General features: G+C 38.7%; 1 protein-coding gene across 1 annotated transcript in view; it reads right to left on the reverse strand.

Annotated features, from left to right (window-relative positions):
* Positions 1-356: 356 nt before the first annotated feature.
* Positions 357-14,782, reverse strand: part of LOC134742637 (uncharacterized) — a 211,249-nt gene continuing 196,823 nt past the window's right edge. The window contains exons 2-8 of the mRNA XM_063675813.1: positions 8,670-8,820; positions 5,528-7,865; positions 4,773-4,959; positions 4,133-4,305; positions 3,315-3,537; positions 2,114-2,441; positions 357-1,826 (exon numbers count right to left, since the gene is read on the reverse strand). Coding sequence (XP_063531883.1) covers positions 1,415-1,826; positions 2,114-2,441; positions 3,315-3,537; positions 4,133-4,305; positions 4,773-4,959; positions 5,528-7,865; positions 8,670-8,820 — 3,812 coding nt within the window. The 3' untranslated portion in view covers positions 357-1,414. The remainder of the gene's footprint in view (positions 1,827-2,113; positions 2,442-3,314; positions 3,538-4,132; positions 4,306-4,772; positions 4,960-5,527; positions 7,866-8,669; positions 8,821-14,782) is intronic.

The following is a 14,782-nucleotide window of genomic DNA, read 5'->3' on the forward strand; positions in this document are numbered from 1 at the left end:
ATTTAACAGACCGATTTTTATTTTGTTATCGTTTTTATTAATCAGATTTCGATAAAATTTCCTATTCCGTACAATATAAGCGCAATTTCACCATATATTAATAATGTTATTAAAATTATCCCCTGAATTACGAAACGGTATCGAATTTTCGCAACACAACGGAAAATTACTAACTTTATCGTCCCAAATTCGAATTTCGCGTTTGTTCCGCCCAGAATGAATATCTATATATAGCAATCCCGGAAAAGAGAAAAGGCGGAGGGCGCCCCCTAGCTACGTGGGTCCCCCTAGCTACCGTATCCAAAGACCTGGAACGGGCTCAGCTTGAAACGCAAACACGAGGAGGAGAGCCGACCCCAAATGAAGGGATAAGGCTAGGAAGAAGAAGAAATTCCGCCCAGAATGAGTACCTCTTCAAAATATGACGAAAAAAATCGATGGCAAAATAAATATCAGCTCTAATATTACAAGCAACATCATTAAATGTGTATATCAGTAATTAACTATAGGTTTCTTAGTAATATTGGAATAGCAAAACTTACAGAAAATCCAGTTTCGTATTAATTATTTGTCATATTAAAACGTCAAAATATATGGCGATAATTTGTAATAGCAACAATGTCACTTAACGAAAAAAGAAAATAAATCTGACAATATTATAACATACCTACATAGTTAAGTATTTACACAAATAACCCTACATTTTGTTTTTGAAGTAAATGACTTTCACCAGGTACTGGATGTCTTCATATTCGTTTTGTAAAGAAATCTACTTTAAAAGAAAACCTATTATATTTAGCACCGTTGTGATCCAACTTTAACTTAAGTGAAATATTAATCTTTTGCATAACAGTTTTATCTTTTATACTTTTATTATTTAAACAGTAACGTACATTTTAATCACTGTGGTTACATAAATCTACAAAATAAGATGCAGTTCTTTTGTTTGTCGTTATACCTCCTTATTTATACAATTTATTTACAAAAAAAAACACTAATTAACACAAACGCACATACAAAATTCTTATAAATTAATCTATTTACAAAATCAACACATTTCAAGTTACATAATTTCAACCAATTTGATTGAAATTGAAACTTAAAAATAAAATTATCACGAGTCCACACTTGTGCTAAAAATGTGTTAAAAACATGAAATCAGTGCAAACGTTTGGCAAAGTCACAAAACCTTCCTAAAGATACTAGAAATACAAAGATTCAGTCGATTTCTAAAGACTCATATGAGCGCGTAAAAGTCAGAAATAAGACATTCTACATTGACTCAATTATAGTTAACCGAGAACAAAAAAATCCTTATTTGTAGCCTTAAGTATATAAAATTTAAAAAGCCAAGATTTCATAAAACAGGCCCCAGCTGCAGATTTTTAGATTCTCGTTCGACTATACCGTATCTTCAGATGTCACATTCAAACTCCGAAACCCTTTTATTCCTCCCATCGGGCATCATTTGAAAATGGCTATCCCTCGTACCTATCCTAGGGAACCCATTAAAACTATTCCTACTGACCAAATTGCTCTCTCTACCCTCCCGTTCTTTGTGGAAACTCGAAGTGGAGAGTTTTTCCTTTCGTTCGGTGAAGTTGGTGTCGGTGAAACTTTTGTCGGTGAAGTTTTTGTCGGTGAAACTTTTGTCGGTGAAGGTGCGCTCGTTGAACTCGCCGTCGGAGAAGTTTCTGTCGTTGAAGGGGACGTCTCGGATGCCGAAACCTCCCATTCTAGGTGTGCCCCCGAATTTGTTTAGAAGATCTTCGTTTCTTTCGCGGAAGTTGAAGTGGTTGTCGTATTTCGTGGGGCCTTTGGTAAGTCTACGAAGAGAGAAGGAAACGAGTAAGAATTATTGGCAAACATTTTGAATCGAAATACATAGATGAAAGGCGAAAGGGTGACTTGAGGGAATAGCAAAAGTAGGAACAAGGGGGCTTTATGTGAGTCACGGGATCATCGCTGGAGACTAAAATCGAAGTTCCAGGGTTGATTTTTCTTGTGGTTCAACAGACGTCATCGACAAACTCGTACCAACAAGTAAATTTTGATTTATGTTCATCAACGAGAGCCAAATTCGCAATAGCAATTTTGAATTGTCCACACTTACTCTCTAAAACATCGTCTCTCCCGATCGTACTCCGCCGACAGCCCCTCATCGTCATGTATAATCGCCGACGGATCGCTATACACCGAGGACTCCTGATAAAACGAGTCCAAGTCCACATAATTCCCTTCAGAGGGTTCATTGTCCAGGAGCTCGGCTAGTTGCGACTTGAGGGCCGCGAAGGTGGGCCGCTGCGAGGGGTCGGCGTGCCAGCACGCGTGCATGGCGCGGTACAGCTGCGGCTTGCAGTGCGGCGGCCGCTCCAGCCGGTAGCCCTCCGTCACGGCCGCCAGGACCTCGCGCCCGGACATCGCTGCGTATGGCGTGGAACCTGGAAACACATTAAAGTAAATTAATGAGCAGTTCCTAGTAAAAGACGTTTAAACCATTTCAAAATCAAAAAATCGCTTCTGACTCGTGGCCACATACGTGTTCCAGAATCCAAAATACCAGACACCTATTAAACAATAATCATAAGTATAAGAAGATTTTATAAGATCGGTAAGAAGTTACCGACTATGGCTGAAGTGAACTAGGGATGTTGCAACCGCGGAACTTCCGCATTATTTTCAACACCCGCATCCGCATCCGCATAAAAGCGATGCGGATGCGGATGTGGAACAGGTAGGTACAGGAACGTCTTAACGGCGGCGTAAGTGCTAGGTAATTTCGTCATTAGCCAATATAGGAATCTCGTTTCGTTTTTGTGACGGACAGCGAGAAGAAGTGAATAATTTGTTTTATTTGGACTTTAGTATAGTAATGCGATTGTGGGGCACCTATATTCTTGTTCAAATTAGTAAAAGTTTAGTTTTTTTTAAATAATAATTATTAAGGTGTAATATTTGACGTTTTTTATGTGCCTAATCTCGACATCCGCATCCGCATCCGCAACATCCCTGAAGTGAACATAAAGCAGGCATTAAAACTTACCTACCTCACCGAGCATGACGATCTCCCACAGCGTCCCCAAAGCCCACACATCGAATGACTGTACGTGTACACATTGTAAAGCGATGCTTTAGAGGCGATGCATCTGATAGGCAAAGCGCCCCGGTTCCGTGAGGTGCCGCCTCGTATGCCGGAACATGGATCCGCGTACGAAGAAACTATTTGAAAAAAATACTCGCGGCACACAAAAGGACAAGAGGAGAGGTGAGGGAGTAGGGAGGAGAGGAGAGGTACAAAAGTATACGAAACTCACCAAGCGTGACGATCTCCCACAACGTAATCCCAAAGGCCCACACATCCGTCGGATGACTGTACACATTGTAAAGTAATGCTTCAGGGGCCATCCATCTGACCGGCAACGCCCCTCGATTACGTGAGGCGCCGCCGGCCGCCCGCGACATGCCGAAGTCGGCGATTTTGCACAGCTTGTTGTGGTCGACCAGCACGTTGCGGGCGGCCAGGTCGCGGTGGACGATCTGGAATTGCAAATTGAGAAAAATGGGTGGTTTTCCCAGATGTACGATGATATGCCATCATCACAATTGAGGACGGATATTTTAATTTTAATCCCGGAAAAGAAACATAGTTTGCTCTCTAACAGAGCTATAATGCTATTAAAATTTTTCGTCGTGGGGAAACCTATATTAGACCAGAGAGACAGTACACCGGTAGTACAGGGGATATGTCTTAATAGAAAAGTGATGCAAGAGGTATCGCAGAAAATTGATGTTAGATGATTGGGGATGATTGGGGTTGATGTTGTTGATAAAACCTGCCACATCCACACGACGAAGATTTAGATTAAGGTAATATTTATAAAACTTGACAATTTAAAAGTGCTTGTTGCAAGGCCTATTTGAATAAATAATATATTGACTTTGACGACTACAAGAAGTTTAAAGTGACTTTCAGATTCGAACAACTCTTAGATTCATTAAAAAAATTAAACAGGATTGTATAGGTAGTCGCAGCGTGCCAAACACAGTGAGATCCCGCGAAGTCAACGTGCCTATAGCAGTCGGACTGGGGTCACCAATCCCACAGGTATAATTATTATTCTATTAGACTCACCCCTTTGGAAGCGATATAGTCCATCCCCCGTGCCACGCAGTAGGCAAAGACCGTAAGGTCCCGTGAAGTCAACGCTCCGCTGCCGCTGAAGCGGTCGGGCCGGGAGCGCCGCTCGCGGAGGTATGTAAGCAGCTTGCCGCACATCACGTATTCCATTATGAGAAGGTAGGGCTCTGGAAGGAGACAGACTCCAAAATAAAAGGAATATCTACCGCACTTATGTGAAAACAAAAACTATGTTTGACTAAGATTTTTTTGAGGCATGATAGTATGAAGTTAGATATTTGCACAGACAAGCTTTTTAAAATATTAGTCAAACTTGTATTAAATACTTTGAAATACTCATTCAGTTTTCGTTTCAAATTTTCTATTGTCACCTAACCTCTAACCTCTGTCAACAACTAATTCTAGTATCCAAAATATTTTAGTAATTTTTCATTAGATCCACATAAGTAATTTGTTAAAGCATACATTTAAAAGCAGAGAAAATAGATCAATTTAGGTTATATCTAAATTTCCTAACGAAGTGACTTAAAATATAATTACTCTTGAATTATATCTATTCGATTCGTTCCCACGAAAATTCCTGCAATCTTGATAACTACCCTAATTTTTCATACCCTAGAAATGATCAAATTACCATGTTCAGTGCAGCAAGCGAGCAGCGTTACGACATTCGGATGCGTCCCTATCTTCTGCATGATGTAGATCTCGTGCAGCAGCTCCTGCTTCTCCTTCTGCGAGGCGGACTCCTTGATGCTCTTCACGGCCACCAGTCGCGTCAGGCCGTCGTGGCCGTTCAGGTCGTCTGCTTCTGCTTTCCATACCTGGAACGAGAGGATTTATGGTAAATATATGTTTAGTTAGAGTATGGTAACAAAAATGCGGACGAATAAGTAGAGTTGGCTAAATATAGTGTACCTACAAGCTACTCTAATCGAATAATACCTACGTTGTCAAATCAAGAGGATTAAAAACAAATGACAAGACGCCAGTTGACCTGCAGTTCTGAGTTAGGATATGATAGAAGAAGTATGAGACTAATTTTCAGCTTGCCTCAAATACCTGCTGCTCTAAAATGTCTACCAACTCTCGGACCAGTATGCCTACCATAAATTTGTGTTATTGACTGTGGCAAGAGAGCTTTCATATCTACTTCTATCTGGCTGTTCTCCTCTACAGGTCGCCTTTCTCAACCGATGCTTGTGAAATTTTGTAAGCAAATTTGAAAATTTCACGGATTTTTTGTTTCAGTTTTTTCAAAATTTTAAACTTGTGTTTGGACTCTCAAATTTTACCTACAGATCACAGATCCTCTACTTTTAAATGTGTGTTAAGTATATTCTCGGTCAAGCAAGTATTATAAAAGCTGTTGTAAAGACTCGTAATAATTACCTGTCCAAAGTTCCCTTGACCCAACAAAGTTTGTAGCCTCAACTTGTTTCTCGGGAACTCCCACTTATTGTCCGGCTTGGTCGGCGTTGGCAGCGGCGGCCGCGCCACGGGCGTTATAGGAGACTCCTTCTTCACCTCGTCATCATCGAAGTAACCCTCGTACTCCGTCTCTATCTCTTTGGTCTTCTTATGTAAAATATTTCTTAAAACAAATACAACTATACCCGCCACAGGCAGGAAACCTAATCCAGCTAAGACATACGATGCTGTATACGTCTTTTCAGGTTCTATCACTACTTCATTATCAGATGTAGCTTTTCCATCTTCCACCGAATCAACTGAAGTAATATTTTCTTCTTTTTCCGTTGATGTGTCTGGTGTAACCGTTGGTTTATAACTAGATTGCGACGATGTCCTTGAAGTGACTATCAATGGTCTTAAACTGGTTTCAGTAGCCGTCGAAGTTTCCGCCGTTGTGACAGGACTTGTTGGCAGCTCAGTCGTAGTCGAAATTGTAGTCAAAAATGTAGGTCGAATACTTGATACTGGAGCAGGAGTAGTAGTTGTAGTTGGCCGTCGTCTTCTTAGAATATTTTTCGGTCTAATTGTACTTCCGTTATTATTGTTTTCATATTCATTTTGCCTAAACAAATTGGCCAGTCGTTCAGATATCCTGGAAGTTGTCGCTTCGTTTTTGAGATCTGAAACTTTTGTCGTAACATCGTTGTCTTCATATGCGCGGTGCATATAAACCGCTGGGCTGGACTGGATACTACTCTCCGTAGTTGTTGTTCGTATTCTTATTCTGTGTTTATACGGAACCCTAGAAGAAGGTGGCGGTATGGGCGTTGTCTCAGTAACATTGATGAGAAAGAGTTTAGGTGTAGTATCATTTTCCTTAGGCACAATTGTCTCGATGACTGTAGCATTGTCACCATCTTTGATATCAGTTTTATTCTGCCCTTTCATGGAAGATGTTATTGACACAGAAGTAACGACAGCTGTATAAACCGTTGAAGCTTTTTCTGTTGTTGTGTTTACGACTACAACGGGTAATATGTTCTCAGTACTTGAAACTGTTGTGACTCTAGCGGGACGACGTCGTAAATTATAGTAACTTCTTGTGTAATTCCTCGGTATTAAAGTTCCATTTGTTTTACTCGAAACATTTTCTTTGACAGTGGTATTTGTATTGATATTTTCTTTATTTACAGTGGTATTTGTCGTATTACTGCTTTTGTCTACAGAACCTGGTGTCACATTAATTATTATCGGTTCAGTAACATTAAGTTGAGCAATGTTTGGAGGCTTAGATGTGGATGACGTAGTATGTTTTCTGTAAGCATTAACTAATCCCACATGACGCTGAGGAGCTGGTCCTTTTACAGTGTTTCTGATCTTATTCTTTTCAATTGTATTCTTTACTACAGAGACATCCATTTCTTCATTCAACTCTTCTTCATCAACACTTGTGTTCTTATATTTTTCGGTGGCAGAATATCTAGAATTAAACTTTCGTCGTTCCGGGGGAGCGACGATGAAATTAACCGACTTGGTTGATGCCGATAGCGATGGAGAATCTGTTAGATTATCGTTGATAATTTGACCGGCTATTTTTTGGCCGAAATTAATAAAAGGCGTCATGTCTTCAACTGGTAATTCCGATTCCAGCGGTCTAAAGTGATTATAAATTTCTTCTGACATGAACTGAGTATTATTTCTTTTATCTTTTTCATTCTCCACTTTTGTGTTTTTCGTATCAGTACTGTTAACAATAATATCTTCAATTTGTTCATCTTTTTTATGTACATGAACATTTGGTGCTTCTGTTGAGATGTTACTTGTAATATGACTGGTGAGCGGTGTAGTTTCAATTTTAACAGTACTACTTACATTAACTTCATTCGTAGTAACAGTTTCATTTAAAACTGGAACTTGTGTGACATTATCAGTGTCTGAATAGTTGAGCAAATATAAACCATGATTAGATTCATCAACTTGAAACTCTTCATCTGGCTCCAAGTCTACCTCTTTATCCAGTCCTTCAAGTTTTTCTGGTGGAACGTATATTATTCCATTTTCTGTGGAAGGCCCTTGTGTTTTAATTCTCCTGTTGTTTAAAAAACCTGCTCGACTTCGGTTTTCCTGGTAGACTTTGGGCACGAATAGATGTCTGATCTCATGGGGTTTCAGATCTTGTTTGATCTCCCGTATGCCGTCGGTCGTCGTGAGCCGAAGGCTGGGAGCCGCTTCGTTACTTGAGTTGTCGAACGTTATCCTCTTAATTATAGAGCTGTTTGAGTCTCGGACTTCTATCTGGAGGAATGTAGTGTTACTCCTGGAAAATAAAAATATCAGAATTAGATTTATACAAATTTACTAAACCTCATTAATTATGAAATAAAACTATGAAAACGGATTATATCGCGTATATTGAATTTATAATACATCCCGACGTTTCGAACTCTTTACAGCGTTCGTGGTCTTATGAACCGATTTTGCATGTACAACCAGCCTTAAAGTTTGTAGTCTATGATTGTTCATTATTTTAGTATGTGGGTATTTTTGCATTTTGTAATTTTTTTTCCTCAGTCACCCGTTGACCACGAACGCTGTAAAGAGTTCGAAACGTCGGGATGTATTATAAATTCAATATACGCGATATAATCCGTTTTCATAGTTTTATCTCATTAATTAATTTTGAATATTTTAGTAAATTCATTTGACTCAACAGGAAGAACACCTTTTTACAAGTACTCGTAATAATGAAGAGCAATTTTTCCATCAGAATGGTCAATGTTGACCCTTGAGTCACACTTCTAGATAAGTAGTTTGAAACCGAAACAGACGTGACATGTTTGGATTACCTAAACAGGCATGGACGAGTAATTAAGGGTTATCTGGCAGGAAAATATCGATGACTGAGAACACTTATGGCTCATTAGCTACGTTGGCTAAGTTGTTGATGTGCGAGGCGAGCCGCCCGTTGTGTACCGTGTCGTAGACTTAGCAGTCTTAGCACTTGTTGTCATAAGACCTGATCAATAGTTACTTATGTGGCCGTGTGTGTGTGTGTGGTGTGTGCATGTTGTTGTATTTGCAGGAGAGTCGATAAATAGTTTGAAAACCAATTATCACTTACTTGTGTGGCTTATTAGCTATGTTGGCTAAGTTGTTGATGTGCGTGGCGAGCCTCCCGTTGAGCAGCTGCCGCCGACGCGCGGCCAGCACGGCGTGTAGCTGCTGGTCCCGAGTCGCGTTGATGCTGCTCTGCGTCGTCGTGCGACGGGTGCCTGGAATAGATGGGAAATGTTTGAGGAACTCGAAATATAAAAATAAATAAATTTAAATATTATTATTTATTTGAGAATCCTACTTCGGATTCATGAAACATTTTCAAAAAAATCTTTTTTTTTTACTCTTCGAGACTTGTTTTGCGGAATCGGGTTTGAATAAAAAAATTAAACCATTTATGACGTATAAAATTAAAATTCCAGAAATGTTTCTCAAACGAAACGCCTTGTTTGCTGCTGCAATGCTGCAACGGCGCGGCAGCAACACGGCGCCTTTCGGACGATCACTTGAACAATTGGACTTGTAATTGACTAAGGCCTATTGTTTTGATCTTGGGAATGAAATGACATTACATTGGAACAGTTTGGATACCTATAACATCACGTGTCAAGCTTTTTTAAAAGCATAAAATAAACTTATCCTCCACAAAAAATCGATCAAATCAAGTCATTGAATTGATTATGTGACTTACTTGTTTCAATGCCCCCGCTTTAAGTTATTTGTTTATTATATATATTACCTACGCATTACAGATAATACCTTGATATTAATGTAAATCACTCCTTATTTAACATCTGATAGATATTCAAATAACAGATTTGGCGAAAACGTAAAATCTTGCGCAACTTATAATCAAATAAACAATCAAGATCTTCCTCATACCTATTCAATATTTAATATTCATAGATTTCGCTTCTGCTTCTGGCAATCCCAACTCAATCTTCGACTGCTAAAATACTGATTTTAGTACTAGTAGTAAAACTCTTTATTGTACAAAAAGAAACATAAAACAAGAGAAAAACGCATCATTTGTACAAAGGCGAACTTTCAGGGATCTCTTCCAGTTAACCTTTGATTTGACTTTATTATGTATATTAAATATAGCCATCTTTCAATTTCTATTAAATTCAATTTAATTACGATTACTTTGAATGATAACGTTATTAAGATAAGAGGTTTCAATGTCATAAATTAGCACTTATCCGTTAAGGTATTGCGTGATGACCAACAATTGGAATAATTACATGCAATCTTGTAGTAGCAGATACTTACCAAATTAAAACTTAATTCACATACTCGAAACCAAACAAAATAGGACCTTAAATCTAAGGTACTAGAGATCATTAGTACTTTTTAAGACTGTTATATTATCTTGGCGAAAAATTTTAAAGCCAAAAGAAATTAGACCTAATGTCTTTACATTAAAGTTGAAATTCGAATGTGTTGTCGGCGTGCGCGCAGCCTTCACCCACAATCTCGGAATGGCGTGTAAAGACAATAGATGCGTTTGTACAAGATGGTGACCAGAACTTTGGAGAGGTAAATAGTAAATAGACAGGAAATGTTAAGTGAGGTCGTGTATGCTGAGTTTGGTATTTTGATGTGACGACCACTTGGTATTTAAACCTATTAGACCGCGGGCCAGGAACAGATTTCCATGGCCAATCGCCTCCCGGGCGAAAACTCGTATAGTGGTTAACGGCTATGTATGATGAACCCTCGTGAACGTCAGCTGCCGCTCCGTTGGTGGGTTGAGGAATTGCAGCAAATAAATTGTATAAAAAAAATGTCATCGCCTCCCGCTTGATACTTTGTCAGATAATAATTTAGATGCTTTAGTTTATAAACAAAATCTTCAGCCGACTGTATCGCTGTGGAAAGACCGTCAGCTGGTCACATGAACATGTAAAAAAGAAAATTCTTTTCAGTCATAGGCGTCATCGCCTCCCGTTTGATACTTTGTCAGATGATAATTTAGATGCTATTGTTAATAAAACAAATCGTCAGCCGGTTACGGAAAGACCGTGTTACGCGTTTCGGTTGCTGCCATTCCTCAACCTACCAACGGAGTGGCAGCTGACGTTCACGAGGGTTCATCATACATAGCCGTTAACCACTATACGAGTTTTCGCCCGTGAGGCGATGACTGACGAAATTTGCGCCTGGCTCGCGGTCTATATGACATGGGGTAATAAAAAGATTGGGTATGCGAGCTATGACATGGGATGTTTCAATAGAATATACAAAATATAGCATATCGTCAAATTTTTCAACATTGCACAACTAAAGGATGACGCGCTAGTCGCACTAGACTGGGCCGGGCCCGGGCCGAGGCGTCCGAAATGTAATTTTCTATGACGGCTGATCGGTGATCACGTGGTGCTTTCCAAGTTTTCATAGAAAACGAAGCGCCGGAATAAAACATTTGCTATCTAATTTACATACCTATATTTTGTTTAATTTTGCGCCAAAACCCTTCTAATCCAAGTAACATAAACAGAGTTATAATTATTATCTCATTTTTGCCTATTGTATACTATGCAAATGCCTCGTTTGACTGAAATGGTTGGGTCATAGTTCCATCTTCCCACGCCACACTTGCTATGGTATTCACACCTTCGGATCGCTAGTACTTGCTAATGGTCTCATGGACATTATGGACTAAGATTACATAGGTACTCATATGGTATTGCATGTGTATCTGGTCTTGATATTTGTAACTCGGTGTTGATTCACAATTTTGGCTTCATAATCGAATGAAATCATCATTTATTATGTAACACACCTCATTATATACCTATAGGTACCTATAAAGTTTGTTTTGATAGTTCCAGAGAAAATGGAATACAAAATTTTAACGTAGTTGATAATATTTAGGTATTGCTATTGTAAAGAAAATCTACCATAATTCGTTGCTTCTAGTTCTAATTAAATATTTAGATCCCTGAAAATAACTAAATAAACTAACTGACTGAACTAAAATAAGGCTGGCTATCAAAATCTCAAAGCTGTGAATCTACAATATAATTTTGCAGAAACACTAATTGAAAGATTTGAAAGCGCACAAGACCAAAATTTTAAATACATACTTGTTCATTCCTTTAGATGAAATAATATCAAGTTTAATTTGTTAGAACTCAGTTTCATTTGCTTCTTCAATAGCTATATTTAAACATTTGTTAAACTGGATAAGGAATCGTCCTCCATATCAACCCAGGCAGCGAAATAGAACGCTAGTTCTTCAACCTCAGTTGCACAAGCCAACGAGCATGTAGTAGTACCAGTTACTGGCTTTCATGCTGGCTTACCGAGTTATGCGCTCTGGGTGTCCACTATAACTCTGGTCTAGAGATGAGTTACATAAATTATGTTCTGCTACCGGCCCTTAGCTTTTTGGATATAATAAATAAAATAAAATATTGTTTAATTCAGACAATCAGATCCATATTTTTTTAGTAGAAAAACTTACATCCTATGTTAGTACTTACATAAAAAACACTTATTACTATTAACTATTTACTGATTAACACAATGCGTGAACACGGGATAAGATGGGTTATTTAGCCCGGCCTATCACCACCTATATACCTACCCAGTATTTTCAATTCAATTCAATTTATTTATTTAAGACAACACTGGCCCATAATGGTTAGTAACAATTAAGATTAAAAACTAAGTGTTAGTGGAACAAAAAACAGAAAGCGACAGACCAAAAATAGACAGCAATAACATTCTAACAACTGTCACCTAATAGCGGTTATGACACACTCAAAATGACTCAATTTTTTTTAGGCGGCAATCTAAACGTTCGGACAGCGTCCTCGGGAGGCTGTTGCTACCTACCTACGCACGCGTAATGGCGTAAAAGTCATCTATTCGCGCCTCTGCAAACATTCCCGAAGCACTACAGTGCTTCGGCAGTTTCAACAGCATCCTCAGGACGTTGTTACGTGTTGTACTTAACTCAGCGTGTTATATGCTCTTTGTTTAAATGTTGCCCACAGACTGCACGTGTAAAAAGTTTGGCAATAGGCCCTGAAGGTGAAAATGATATATCCACAGGAGGATGGTTATTGGATATGTCCACAGGAGATACGTAAACCTAATTGATTTGTATTACCCATTTAGCAGACGGAGCATTTTGTGAAAGCGGCATACCTACTAAATTAAGAAAGGGATAAGAATTAGAAACATAATGAATGGGATTTTATTTTATAGTTCATTATGCGCCCTAACCTTTACAACTACGAGTAGGACATCGAAGAGCACACAATAGGGAATATTACGCGAAACTCTGCGCAGGGGGCGCCACTACCACAATCTGAGAGTCTATCGTGAAACAAGAAAATTTATTTATCTAACATCTGTCACTTGCCTATTCGAGAGATAAAGAGGCAGATAGCGAATTTTCGGATTCGCGTTTCCCGGTAGGTCCTTTGTAAGCAAACCGCCTTGATGCATCAATGTCATATTTTATTTCCTCTGAAAACTTGCCAAAAACCTATTAAAGGTACAATATGTATAAGTTACTCCATGGTTTACTAAAAAGGCTAGTCCTGCACTCTGGTGGCAGAACATTGCAGTAATATCCCCAATTGTTGCACACGTGGCGCAGTTGAGCGATTGTAACAACACTTGCGTTGCGAAAAAACGTCGCATGACCGCGATCACGAACGAGAAATTCGTAATTGCTGCATACACGTGTGTTGTCAAGGGTGATGAGCTTATGCATTGTACGCTTCACACTATTTTATTAGAAGGTTAACGTCCCAGTGCTCGACATGCTGGTGCCCAATATGCAGTGCTGTTGTCAGCTCTCTTGCTAATGACGTCTACCGTATTTAAGCTAGGTTTATTTGACTAAACATTATTATGCAGGGTGGCTAAAAAATAAGTGTATTCCCGTTGACAGGGAGGTTTAGGGATTATACTGAGCAACATTAACTATGGGACCAACCACGAAATCGCGAAAAAAAAATTACCCTCTCATACAAAATGGGTTGGTCCCATAGTAAAAGTTGCTCAGTATAATCCCAAAACCTCCCTGGCAACGGGAACGCACTTATTTTTCATACATTTTGGCTGGTCTATTTTCTATGAGGGTCAAATTTTTTTCGCGATTCCGTGGTTGGTCCCATATAATAGTAAAAGTTACTCAGTATAATCCTAAAACCTCCCTGGCAACGGGTATTCACTTATTTTTTAGCTACCTGTATATGTATACAAACTTGAAAATATTTAACCGCCGTAAGTTAATCCTAAATAAACAACGTAATGACAGGAACAGTTATCTCGGTTCGTACTTCGTTCGTACTTTATCTACGGTCATCTCACGATACAGTCTAGTTCAGATTTGGCAAGTCACGACACAGTGTAAGTCACAAGCGGCAGAGACACCGAATCTTAATAAATAGTTTGTCAAAAGACTGTCTCATTTCAAACATAGACAGCGAGAACCATAAAAACCATAAAAGGAGGATAAAAAAAGGATGAGTTTAATTTTTTTTGTTCTTATTTACTGACCATTTGGTTTGACCAGCTATAATTACGCGCGTGCAATAGGGCATATTACGCGAAACTGCGTAGGGGGCGCCACTACCACAATCTGAGGGTATCGCGAAACAAGAAAATCGAAATTTCGTTATTTAACTTCTCTGTCACTCTTGCGTATTCGAGCGATAAAGAGGCAGATAGCGATTCAGATTCGCGGTTCCCAGTGAGCTACTGGTGAGCTACTTCTGTAAATAAACCGCCTTGATGCATCATTGCAATGTCATATTTTATTATCTCTGAAAACTTGTCAAAAACTGTTATAGGTTATCAAAAAATCTTATAAATAATTACAGTCTTCGCGTTTTTTGCATTATAAGTCTGTAGTTATTAACTTATTATTCATTTTCAGCTAAAATTATAATTAAGACAGTAATAATTATGTTTGATCTCTTGAAATTTCTGGTTTAAGAAATAGCACTGATGACTGAATAGGCATTATATTTTTTTTTACTCTAATTCATCTACGCTACACCAAAATTGCAACAAAATTTACGAGTGATAATGAAATAATGCATGTATCGCTTATATTTTAATATTTCATATTCATATTTATTTATTTATTGCATCCATGGTACACAGGTGTTACATATATAATAGTTTCACATGGGCCCTGGTAGGGCAAGGCAA

The sequence above is a fragment of the Cydia strobilella genome, chromosome 7 (genome assembly GCF_947568885.1).
Source record: "Cydia strobilella chromosome 7, ilCydStro3.1, whole genome shotgun sequence".
NCBI lineage: Eukaryota > Metazoa > Arthropoda > Insecta > Lepidoptera > Tortricidae > Cydia > Cydia strobilella.